Below are 13960 nucleotides of genomic sequence, written 5' to 3' on the forward strand. Positions count from 1 at the left end.
CATGTGGGCCCCCGTAAGGGTTACATTTGGGCTGCAAATATGGGTCCCAAGTGGGTTTGTCCGTAGTTTCCATGGTTGCCCCACCTGTGTTTGGGCTTCAAGTTCTGACTGGGACCCACATGGACATGCTGGCTGGGTTATTACCTTTGTTTGACATTCACTCGAGCCAGGAATAAGCAGTCAACACCATGACTTTGACAGGTGGTCTTGTCTTTAGAGTGTACCAGAGATGTTAAACTGTTGAATGGTTCATGGTCAGTGCTGACTCTGTAACCTGAGGACTCTGGCTATATGTTTGTATTTTTTACTTGAAATAACACTTGTATGTCTTTCTTATGATTTACCTATTCTCTGTGGAGCCAAAATTGCAAAAAAAGGCCCATATTCTGTTAGAAGATGTGCCAGGAATACATATATGACAGATTACAGTCATTGGCTCCATGAGAGCTACATGACATTATCTGGATCTTTGTAGAGTATATGGTAGTTGTGTCTGAGGACAGTAAAGTTCAAATTAAAACCTATTAAGTGCTAAAAAGGGGTCACACTCTATTTAAAGTTTAGTGTTTTTAATTGTAGTCATAGTGAACAGATGAAGTGGACGTCCTGTCTGACTGATGACCTCTGGAGTAACATGAGACTTATTTTTGGAGCTTCTCTCATGTGACTTTGAAATTATTAATAAAACACGATAACATAGCCACGGCCTACTTTCACCACACCACAAATAACAGATATAGGACACAGATTTGTGGTGAAACAGAGAACAGTTTGTACTTCAATCATCCTGTTTGATATTGAAGTTTAGATACATGTAGTGTAAAGATGAGGTTCATTCAGTGTCATCCATCTAAGCAGTGTTATTGTCCAGAACACTATTAAACACCACTGAATTTCTCACTTATCTTGTCGTATTCAGATCAACTGGCTTCTCTCTGCCTTTGCAGTGTTAACCTGCTACTGACCTACCACATAGACATTTCTACTTCAGTTCAAACAACAGAGAAGCTCCACAATATCTGTCCTACACTGAAAACTCATCTTTTTACATGGTATCACCACTCCTCATTTAATAAGATTGTGTATTTTCCGTATTAATTTAAACACATCTCTTGACACTGTTTCATAACCTGTATAAGGTCAAATTGGTGACGGGCATTTTAAACACCTTCATCACATTTTTCATATATGTAGTTTTTATGTAGGGATTTTGGGGGGGATTTTTCCCATCTGAATCGAGGGTCAAAGAACAGAGGATGTTGTTTAGATATACAGACTGTGAACCCCCTGCGGCAAATTTGTAGTTTCAATATTGGGCAATATAAATAAAATTGACTTGACAGCTCACACAGACTTTACTGACGTTTTCACCACATTTTATGACAAGCCAGATAATCAAACTGAATTATCATTTCATTTAATAACATTATTTAGACTAGCAGTGTTCATGTAGCTGTGTTCTATTTGAGAGGAGATTCAGCAGTGACTAAGGAATCTATCATATTGACACCAGTTTTAGTTGATATGAAAGCTGTGGTAGTGTTTCACCAACAGAAAGGTAGCATATTAATAAAGTTCAAATCACACAAATCTGCTACTGTCTATATGTAATGAACACTATATCTGTAATGATTGATCAAGGTCTGTCAAATAAATACAGTAGAATTCATTTATTACTATTTATACTCAACTTGTGGGATTCAAATAAATAATAAAATAAGATAAAAAAGAATAAGATAAATACATGTTCTTTTCTTATATCAAATAAAGATGGTATTTCAAAATAAAGTGCATTACAGAAAGCTTTTGGTTGTGCTTCTTAAATAAAGTGCTTAGGTTTAGATAAATAAAAAAGAATTTTACTTTACTTTTAAATTTAAACCATAAACTTCATTTCACATCTAATAACTATAATAAAACATCTCAACATTTTTTTCTCTGTGTCTATCTCACTGACAGTCCAGTCTCTCCACATGTCTTGAATGCACGGATTTGATTGGCTGATAACCATCACATGAGAAGACTGGCTATGCACAGTGGTTTGTGAGTTTCTGAAGACCGCTCCACTTTTACCGTAATAACTGGAGAAGCTGCGCCTGTTAAAATAGAAACACTAAGACAAAATTTAACAATCCTCAAAATGTCATCAGTTACAGGTCCAGGTAGGACGGCGTCTGGGTCCGGATGCAGACCGATGCGTCACTGGCACAAACACAGCGTTGGTGTCTCACATCTGATGTAAATTTAAAAGTTGAACAACACATCTTACCCAAACCACTGCACTTCAGGCTTTACTCCAAATCTGCAGTCCTAGATCAGCAGTCACTACTTCCATTAAAAACTACAAAACTCACAGAGCACAGAGCACAGAAAACTTTAACCACAGAGCACACTTTTCATCAAGTTAGACAGAACAATACGCCATGGTAACAAAAGGACAGATTAGGCACACTTGCCCAGCAGTATGTGACCCCTACCCACTGTTGTGTGAGCCTAATCACTGGACCTTATTTTATAGGGTTTTTTTTTGCATTTGGTTATTACATTTATTCTGCACTCTTCTAAGAGTGAGTAAGAACTAAATGCAAATTAAAAGTGTGATTAAGAAGGCTGTGAGTCGATCACACAGAGGTTTAATCCTTATCCCCAAATTCTAAGTAGAGGAGTAAGACAGCATGTAGAAGGGTGTGGAGAGTTTTTTTGAGGACATGACAGGATAGAGGAGGTGAGGAGGTGACTGCAGGCCAGACTGCGAGTGCAAAAGGTCATCCCATCGTCACACAGCGAGGGGGAGAGGAAAGTCAGTACTAGGAAAAGCAATGATCAGATTGCGGGGGGGGGGGGGGGGGGGGGGGACTGAAGGAGAAGATCTGTTAGTAGTACGCTTGGATCTTGTAGCAGATCTTAAGAGTTAAAGGCATCACTGTGAATATAACTGATGGCTTATAGACTTGTAATTCCTTCATATGACTGCAGCACATATTTTCAGAGTGAAGGAGTCAGTGGTATCAGCTGGTGTTCTGTTCGCTCACATCTACAAACTATTTTTCATATCGCTACAGTTCTTGGCCCAATTACTATGTTAAATTATACAATATTCATTTGACAGTCTATTTATCTTTCAGCATGATGTATCCACAACTTCACCAAGGTCACCAAGGTCAACAACATTGCTTTCATGTTGCTATATTTTAACAACATTTCTAGCAGGAAATGTGCATTTATTTTTCTTAATCTTTGTTCAGTTAATGTATATAATGATGTCACTGTCTCTGTTATGAAAAGTAGAATGTGAAGTTGCTCATTGAATTTGTTATTGTCTGTTGTTGCTCATTTAACCCAGTAGGAACCCACTTGAAGCCCAATGGGCAAACACGGGTGGGGCCACCATGGAAACTGCAGACTAACCCACTTGGGACCCATATTTGCAGCCCAATTTTAATTTTAACTTATGGACAAGTTGGCTGGGATGGCTGACATGGGATGCCCCTAACCCTAACCCTGCCCCCCCCCTCACACACACACACAAAAACCCCAACAACAAATAAAACAAAAACAAACAAAAAAACCTCAAACCTGAGCACTTGAGGCCTTTTCCCAAGCCTACTGTCCTAGATTATCAGCAGTCACTACTTCCACTAACAAATACAAACTAAAAAACAAACAAAGAAAAAGCTTTTGTTTTATATTATAAGGCCTTTAAAGTGCTCTCTGAAACTAGGTCTGGGACAGCTTGTGTAAAACTTTGTTCTAAGAGCTAAACCAAATACATTTGGAAAGGTCTCAACCTGGAGGGTAACATATGTCAATCTGAAGATTTCAAATAGCTCCGGTTTTGAAATACTGACCTTTGAACCGTGAAATTGGTGCAACAGCTTATAATTCAGCAATAAAAGGGGTTACAGACATGTTAGAGAGAGCTCTTGACCTCAGCTACAATTATACCACTGCAAAAATCAATTGAGTCAAAGAAAAGCTTGTGAAATAAATAATGAAAGCCAAACACAACTGATAGCTTTGACTTTTTACAAATGTTGTTGTATATGGTGTGTGACAAATTTGAACTTAAGAAATTATGGTGAGATGAGATGTTGCGTTAGTGGCTGTGAGCAGCTGTATGCAATAAAGACAATTAGCCATATCAATGGGTTCATATTGTAAGTGGTAAGACATTGGCCACAGTCTAGCTTTTGGGTCAGTGTTGGTCTTGGGGTGGGATATGGGTTCTAGTGGTGACCAGACACACTGGAGCCTTACCAGCTCTCATACCAGCCTCATGACATTGGGCCCTGCAGGAAGTGAGGAGAAGAATAGCCCTGATCCAGGTTATGATATTGCTTCATACAAACTGGGCAATCTTCTTAACAACTTATAAGGTGAAAGAATAAATGACAGGCAGGTGTAAACTAACAAAAAATGAATTACCCAGTACGTGAAAGCTCTACCTTTCAATATGATGAAATATCCAGGGTCTGGAGCGTGACAATAGAGAAAGGACTGGGCTATAGATATAGTTGGAGTGACTTGACGGACTCAAAATGTATTGCTTCTTGTTAGGGACCAAGCAGTGAAGGAATGAGGACACATGAGTATAGGATGGAAGTAGGGTTTTTATTAGAGCCAGACCGATATATATGGGTCAGCCGGTATTAACGGCCAGTGTTGGGAGGGTTACTTTTAAAATGTATTCCCCTACAGATTACTGATTACATGTCCTAAAATGTAATCTGTAATGTATTCCCTTGGATTACTCAAGTAAAGTAATGTATTCTAAATACTTTTGGATTACTTTCAGCTTACTTCAAAATCATCTAGTTGAACGTGTTTATCTGGGACACTGATTTTAGTTAACACTTTCTTTAGAGAACTATCTTATTCCTGTCTTCAGAGAAAAAGTTATGCAAATACACAAAACATAAATGTGGTACGTTTTGTCCAGCAATTGATACTATTTAAAGAAAACCCTGTGTTAGCATTGAGGACGATGAGGCAGGCTATCTGCAATTCATCCTCCATGCCATGTAAATAAATGGAAACTGGCTTGAATCGACTCAAAATGATCCAGAGACATTGAAGTAGCTGTTACTAGGAATATTATGCGACTAGACACAACTTTTAACCATAAAAACAGCGGAGGTATGATATAATTTGTAGTTGTAAATTTAAACAAACTTTGTTTGGATTTTTCTTTGACGGTTTACTCCGCGAGTCACGGTGTCATTCGTGCTTGTTTAACTGCGAGATGTTTTTAATTTATGGGGGGCGGGCTCTCGGGTTTAGTTGCCGGTGTCGTGCCAAAAAGTGATCGTCTGCCAGAATCTGATTTGCGGCCGCGGGAGCGCGCACAGCAGCCCGTTGAGCGGTAGCGCTATAAAACGTCTGATTTTCTTTGGATTAAACGGTCATAATATGCATATACACACAATTATCACACAATATCACAACTGTGGCCAAAAGAAGTGTAGTTTGTAGCGAAATAAGACATGGCAATTACGTGATAGACATGTCTCTACAGTGTGTTTGATTTATGGGTGTGTTTTCAAGAAATTATCACTTTTGCAATGATCCTTGTGACTCTGCATTGTTTTTTATCTGATCTGGGCCCTACGTAGTATTTGCTTCCCATGTTTGGATGTGTTTTGTATATCTAATATTATTGTTTATGCCTACTATTAAAATAACAAACAGTTTTCACCTGCCAAAAATTGATTGGAGGCCAAATGCAGTTACTGAATGGTGATTTCTGCCTAAATATGACTTGATCTCATTCAAGAGCTTCATAATATAAACACTAGAGCTCACAGGACAGTTTGGAACTCTTTTAAAGGACCATTTCAACACAAAATGGGCTTTTTCACCTGCCAAAAATTGATTGGAGGCCAAATGCAGTTACTGAATGGTGATTTCTGCCTAGATATGACTTGATCTCATTCAAGAGCTTCATAATATAAACACTAGAGCTCACAGGACAGTTTGGAACTCTTTTAAAGGACCATTTCAACACAAAATGGGCTTTTTCACTTGCCAAAAATTGATTGGAGGCCAAATGCAGTTACTGAATGGTGATTTCTGCCTAAAAATGACTTGATCTCATTCAAGGGCTTCATAATATAAACTCTAGAGCTCACAGGATAGTTTGGAACTCTTTTAAAGGACCATTTCAACACAAAATGGGCTTTTTCACCTGCCAAAAATTGATTGGAGGCCATTAATTTGATAATGAAAAGTGTTTTCTTGCTTTAAAAGACTTCCTATTATTCAACAGAGCAATATTTAGCTCATTATAGATTAACCTTTACTCTGTACCCTCTGGAAATGGTGTAAAGGGCCAATGCTACGCAGAAAATGCAGTTTTTTACTTGCCAAAAATTGATTCCTGCTCCAAATTTGATACTGAAAATGGTTTTCTGCCACGATATGTCTTCATGTAACTCTTCAGAGTTATATTTACCTGATTATACCTTAACCAGTACTTTACTGTTGAATGTCTTCAATAAAACAATGTTCCTACTTTATGACCATAGAAACAGCGTCTTAAAATAAGTAAGCCACTCCATACATGTCATCACAAAATATTATTATTATTTACATACATACATACATACATACATACATACTTACATACATGAACTATGAATTATTAACTGTCATAAAATGTCTTAACAGCATGCTAACAAATATATACAAAAATACTACTATATACATTAGATAAACAAAATGCAACTATATACAATTGGGGTTACCAGCCAGTAGCTACCCTTGCTACTGGCATGCTGCACAAATAAATGTCTTTTTTCCTCTGTCTGGCTTCTTTGTACACGTCCTATGATACCACCATGGGCACATGTCACAGCCAATCTGAAATTATTAGACATTTATAATATTAAACACTAAAATGTATTTTGTTTTGTGTATTCATTTTTTTATGAAATTAGAAATAATGTTTGGATTAAAAAAAAAAAAGCTTAAGAAGGACAAGGAAAACATAAGCAGTTACCCAATTGGTGTCCCCATCCAGCTCCCCACAGATATGACACAGGTTTGACAAGTCATCTGCCAAAACAAGGAATAAAGATAATTTTCTTAACTATGAGCAATGTTTGTCAGAGCAAATGAGCCTAATATATGTTAATTTTAAAATGTAAGAAAAAAGAATAACCTGTGTTCTCAAGAAGAGAGACTGCAATGCACTCTCTTATATTGAAGACACCTGTAGTGGAGTTGTCAAACTCCAAGGGCAGTCCACCCAAGATGCACTCAGCAAACTGTGAATAAAAGATGCAAGAATGGATTTATCATGGGAAGGAACAGTAATCTTAAAATAATCATTTGAATGTCATTGAACTATACAATGCCCAACACCAACACTGGCTTTAATCTTTGTGTAATTTTAATTAATTAAAGCAACCCAGTGCATGTAAAATTGGAATGCCAAAACATTCTTAACTATTTTACATTCTTTCTTCCTCTGTATATCAAATAACCCTACTTTTGAGTAATACTCAAAAAAAACGAGCATTGCACCTGTTCCGTGCAATTTTTTAATGAATTTAGTTGTAATGCCTTTGCATCCATGCATGGTTATTAAACATGCTTTTGTGTAACGTTAAACATTTAAGGCAAAGTTCAGAGTTTAGATCATCTAATCAATGATGGAGTTAATGTGACTGACATTAGCTTCAACTTATACATGTTACAACTTTCAGACGTCTCTACGTAAATGTTTCTAGATTGACTACATCAAATCATCAATAGACAGTGTGCACATTATCAATTAAACTTGCTATTTTGATGACCCAAGAGCTTTTGCTGCTTGTGATTAAACATCACTTTCATTCAAATTCTTATAGTATGCTTAATCATACTGTAATACAAACCTTCAATGCATAGGCCCCACAGGACGTTGCATAATTTTGAATTGGGTGGGGCATGGTCTCACATGCCCATCTTGAGGGATTTAGCCCCCTGTGTCTCATGAATGATCTATGAATGATCTAAAAGACATGCAGTAAAAATTGGTGCAACATTACTTGAACAGTCTTTTAATAAAATGAACATTTTAAATGTCCATTGCATCAATGTCATTAAAATTTTGATAACAGCAACATATGCAAAGTTTCTTACAGTTTCAAACCACATTTTTATTGGAATAAAGCATGAAAATGGAGAATGATGTAGTAATTACAGACATAACTTTGACTTGTAAGTACAGAAAGCGTTGTAAAAGGCTAAATCTTTTACAAATGTTTACTACAGCACTGGGAAACAATATTAGTATAACTGTTAACTTGTTTTTTTCCTCATTTGCTTTAAAACTGAGATTCACATTGAGAAATGAAAAAAATCAGGGTTTTAATAAAGTAAGACTTTTGAAAAAGGAAATAGTGAAATAACAGTCTAGGAAAGTTCTATATTTTTAAAGTCATGTGGCAGACATTCAACAGTAAAGTACTGGTTAAGGTATAATCAGGTAAATATAACTCTGAAGAGTTACATGAAGACATATCGTGGCAGAAAACCATTTTCAGTATCAAATTTGGAGCAGGAATCAATTTTTGGCAAGTAAAAAACTGCATTTTCTGCGTAGCATTGGCCCTTTACACCATTTCCAGAGGGTACAGAGTAAAGGTTAATCTATAATGAGCTAAATATTGCTCTGTTGAATAATAGGAAGTCTTTTAAAGCAAGAAAACACTTTTCATTATCAAATTAATGGCCTCCAATCAATTTTTGGCAGGTGAAAAAGCCCATTTTGTGTTGAAATGGTCCTTTAAAAGAGTTCCAAACTATCCTGTGAGCTCTAGAGTTTATATTATGAAGCCCTTGAATGAGATCAAGTCATTTTTAGGCAGAAATCACTGTTAGAGCCATTTTGTAATTTACACGCAAGATGGTAAATAATTTAATTTGGTGGATTTACCCTTTATGTATTATTTGAGGTATAAGAGTACTTATTGGTTAATAGCAGCTGCTCTCTTCTTATTGGCTGAGACGTGCGTAATGTGATAGCCTATGTGCGTAATTTAGTTCAGTACGAATATGGAGGCGAGGAGAGCACACTAGTTTTTGACCGTGACAGCCGTGATAACAAGATAACGTGACAAAAGTGGATTTATGATAATGATTATCGCCTAAGTTTGGATTGCTGCACAGTTTATTTCTTTTTTGTTGTAACTTTAAGAAAGGTTTCAATAAACCCTCGTGAGAAAGAAGAACTGTGGAGTTTTTTGTGGCCTAAGACACGCGTCAACTACCTGCTCGCTCCATAATTGAAGTGTGTTTTTTATGAAAGATAAAGAGACGGAGCCACACTTACAATCACCATTCAGTAACTGCATTTGGCCTCCAATCAATTTTTGGCAGGTGAAAAAGCCCATTTTGTGTTGAAATGGTCCTTTAAAAGAGTTCCAAACTGTCCTGTGAGCTCTAGTGTTTATATTATGAAGCTCTTGAATGAGATCAAGTCATATTTAGGCAGAAATCACCATTCAGTAACTGCATTTGGCCTCCAATCAATTTTTGGCAGGTGAAAACTGTTTGTTATTTTAATAGTAGGCATAAACAATAATATTAGATATACAAAACACATCCAAACATGGGAAGCAAATACTACGTAGGGCCCAGATCAGATAAAAAACAATGCAGAGTCACAAGGATCATTGCAAAAGTGATAATTTCTTGAAAACACACCCATAAATCAAACACACTGTAGAGACATGTCTATCACGTAATTGCCATGCCTTATTTCGCTACAAACTACACTTCTTTTGGCCACAGTTGTGATATTGTGTGATAATTGTGTGTATATGCATATTATGACCGTTTAATCCAAAGAAAATCAGACGTTTTATAGCGCTACCGCTCAACGGGCTGCTGTGCGCGCTCCCGCGGCTGCAAATCAGATTCTGGCAGACGATCACTTTTTGGCACGACACCGGGTTAATTTCTCCGTTGTTTTGTCCCCACTCCCCACACAATGGTTATAATTTATAACACCCGACCGGCTAGCTAATGCTTATTAGCCAATTTAACTCAAGATGCTTCTTCAAATTAGACGTGGAGTCTCTCGATGCTGAATGCAGCTTAGCAGCTAAGCAGAGCTTGCACTGCACGTTGATGTTGCAACCTTCTTTACCAGGTGTGTAGGTAAAATGTTCTCTGTATTTTCATGGCAAAAAGGCATTATTGTCCACTTCAGCAATTGTCATTTGGTGTTGTGTAAGTGCTCAAGCGCATTGATTTGCAGCGTATTTGCGCGTGCATAATGCTGCATGCGTCCGCACAGTGCAACCTGCGTGGTGCAGTAAAGTAATCAGTAATCTTTTTTAAGAAAGTAACTGTATTCTGAATACACCAATTTAAATTGTAACTATAACGGAATACAGTTACTCGTATTTTGTATTTTAAATACGTAACGCCGTTACATGTAATCCGTTACTCCTCAACCCTGTTAGTTTCCCTATTGGCAACAGCCCCAAAAATGTAAGACTCAAAGTTTAAAAAACTCATTCCAAATCAAAGAAACTGTGTCAATTGTTTGGTGTGGTTGCCTGCAAATGAAATGAACCTGTGTAGATAAGTAAACTTACTGTGGAGTCAAATATCGTCCAGTGCTGCTCGTGTTTTTTCTGGAGGTATTGTGGACATACCTGCTTTTGGTCCATTTATGTTGACATACCTGACTCATTACTTACTTTCTCACATAGGCTATCCTCTGGTCCTGTTGAGCTAATACAAATGTTTTCTCACCATTGTGCACAAAATGACACTGTATTACAAGTTCTTCCTGTAGCTACCTCCACTGTACGCTGTTGGACTACTATCTGACCTTTCTCTGATCTGTGACAGGAAACCTGTTGCCAGGAGACCAGATCTTGGAGGTGAATGGGGACAGTTTAGTAGGAGTCACAAGTGAGAGGTAATCTACTAAAGTCTACCTGCTCTTATCTTTATCTGAACACTATTATTGACCGAAGTGACACTGTAACAATCATGTAATGTGTTTTTGTTTCTTGCATTTCCTTTTCAGAGCTGTGGACGTCCTGAGAGCAGCCTCTGCAACCAATCACATGCGCCTTCTCATAGCCAGAGATGAGGAAGCAAAGTAAGTACAGTACAGTGCCACGGTGCTTGTTAGGGGAATGATCATTTTGTGAATGTTCCTCAAAGCTAAATAACATCTGTATAGTAAACTATCAGTTCAGAGTCATAACTTTCTAGCCTACTGTTCAGTATTCATACCCAGCCAGCATGTCCATGTGTGGGTTAAATGCAGGCTACGTGGCCATAGGCTTTAACTGGGCAAATTATTAGTTTGCCCAGTTTGCCCAAATTATTATTTTCAGTAACATGGGCCCAACATGTGAAGCCCATGTGGGCTGGCTAAATGGGTCCCATTTAAGGTCCATTCTGATCCCACTTAGACCCCATATAGGCAAACATATGGTGCTTATGTAGGTCTCACACAGTTGGGCCCTACCTTAAACACAGTCAGAACCACCAACATAAGAGGGGCCACCATTGAAACATCAGACAAACCCACTTGGGACCCATATTTGCAGCCCAAATGTAACCCTTATGGGGCCCACATGGACATGCTGGCTGGGTTCTTTAATATTTGATTCATACTTGAAGTGGTTAATCTCACATATGTAATTAGAGAAGAGATGGCCATTTTAAATTTCCAAATTGAATGTTGTTTTTTTTCATAAATGAGATCTAAAGCCCATGTTTCTAAGGCTCAAGTCTGGCAACCTCTTTAAACAAGCATCCTGGGAGTGATGCCAGCATTTTGAGGAGGGTTTGATGCTCCCCCTGCAATCACTCTGCATCAGAGCTAATGAAAACAACTGTATTCGCTGAAAAGAAAAAATAGTACTACAAACAGTTGCACTAGTTGTTTATCTGGTTTTGTGTTGTCAAGATAGTTTAGTGTACTTCCAGTGAACTCTGCTGTATGTTTGCTCGCAAACTCTAGTACAGCTACAGGATTTAGTGTTTGTAGATATGGAACTGTGGAAAGTGATCAAGAAAATAATATGCTATTATGATGCATTCAAGAAAAGTTTGTCATTCCAAAGAGGTTGCTCTTAGCAGCTGTTGATCAGGCTAGTGGAACTAGTTATACGGTGGTTTGATACCTGAATAGGCCAAGGCACTGTAGTTTCTAGTTTGGCTGAAGATTGGATTCAAATAGACTTTTAAAGATGCAGTGGGTCAGAGGATAAAACGTCTCCTGATATAACTATTTGGAAGACTATTGGTGTTAGATAGGTAGGATAAGTAGGAATAAAGGCTGTACTACTGAATAGGTCATGGCATTGTGATGATACTGCCTATCATGCTAGTGGAGCCAACCAGTCTCATGGTACAAGATGCCTCTTTTTCATCCTGTTTCTACCTGTTTGTCATCATTGATAAAAATGAGATTGAGTTTTAGTACTGAACTAACAACTTTTATGATCAGTTATTTCTTCATGAACTCTGACACCAGAGAAGAGAGAGAAATACATCAGGTGTAGATTTCATTCCATGTGTTCATGTAGTTTTAATGATACAGGATGACATCATCACAGCAGTCTAATGAATGAGTTATCTGTCAGTCCACATGACTTCATGTTTGCTCCTCATGATCTGTTTCTTATAAGTCAGCATGTACATGAAACAGACCTATGGATCATGTATTCTTTGGTCAGACTGTCTTGCTGTCAAAGCAGCCACAATGAAAGTAGTAGTGTGACTATGTGATCTCAAAACAACTTGTAGACAGCATATGAAACAGATACCGGAAATACTGGCAGCAGAGGCTGGTGGTATTAGTGTTCCGCCGGTTTTCTAATCTCACCGTAACCAGTTTATGGTCAAAACAAGGTCAGTGCCAGCTGTTACCATCACAGGCCTCATCTTCCCCTCAAATCCACCTCATGATCCTTAACTGCAAGTTAAGGAAGGTAATAGTGGATTTGCATATTTTAAACGAGTGAGACTACTGCACATGAGTGTCAGCCCTGATATTTCCTAAAAATGTTAGCTGGGTTCTGCCTGTACATGTAATCCTCACTGAAGAGACTCTGACACAGGCAGGATTTACACCTCAGCTATTTGAGAGAGTGCGTGTCAGAAATGAGAAGTTCATAGTGGTAATAGTGCTGTGACACATCCACACTATGGATTTATTGGGCATGATCAACATAGTGAACTGCATGAATGTGAAGCAAAATGTTAACAAGTCATGTGACAGTTTCCAGGCGATTATTACTCTTATTCTTACAAACAGTAGTGGTGTCAGTGGCATGGTAACCTGAGCACCACCTTCTTAACTTTGTGTTGCTATGGAGTGACAGCAGACTAAGGGAGAGGAGAAGGCTTAACCTAGGACTGTGCTCCTGACGAGATGAGCCTTGTATGTTAATCTGTGCTCTTACTACCATGCAGCCCACAGCAGAGAAGCTGGAGGGGGGGGGGGAGTGGGTGGCAGGGAGAAGGGGGATTATGCCTGTCTGTCTGTGTCTTACCCCCAAACAAATTCCCTCTACTTCTTTTAAGAACAAGTCAAAACTAGCTTAGCACTAGCTACATGCATACCAGCTATGAGAACCTCGGTAAATATAATGAAATGAAATCCCCACTCTACTGTTATCATACGCTCAGCAGGGCCTAGAACTTAGAGACAGACCTACGTAAGCCACAATAAAACACAAGACAACATTGTCAAAAATAATGTGGCTTTCCTTTTTTCAACTACAGTACAGTTTCCACACACACTGCTGTCTGCCACACTGTGTTTTATGATACTACCTTTCAGGGTCAAGTTGGAACATTTCAAATTCTATACGTACATGCTTTGAAAGTGTTGCCAGGTGTACTAATAAATATTGCATTTCTAGGAAGAACAAACATTATATACAGTGTTGGGAAGTAGCAGTGTTACTGGTTTAACTACATTTCTCAGTAGCATGGT

At 38.1% G+C, this 13960-nt stretch overlaps 1 protein-coding gene across 1 annotated transcript in view; it reads left to right on the plus strand.

Annotated features, from left to right (window-relative positions):
- Positions 1–13960, plus strand: part of si:dkeyp-72e1.9 (syntaxin-binding protein 4) — a 103186-nt gene that overhangs the window by 44159 nt on the left and 45067 nt on the right. The window contains exons 4-5 of the mRNA XM_053338081.1: positions 10849–10918; positions 11030–11104. Of these exons, the coding sequence (XP_053194056.1) occupies positions 10849–10918; positions 11030–11104 (145 nt within the window). The remainder of the gene's footprint in view (positions 1–10848; positions 10919–11029; positions 11105–13960) is intronic.

Source organism: Scomber japonicus, chromosome 18, assembly GCF_027409825.1.
Source record: "Scomber japonicus isolate fScoJap1 chromosome 18, fScoJap1.pri, whole genome shotgun sequence".
Taxonomy (NCBI): domain Eukaryota; kingdom Metazoa; phylum Chordata; class Actinopteri; order Scombriformes; family Scombridae; genus Scomber; species Scomber japonicus.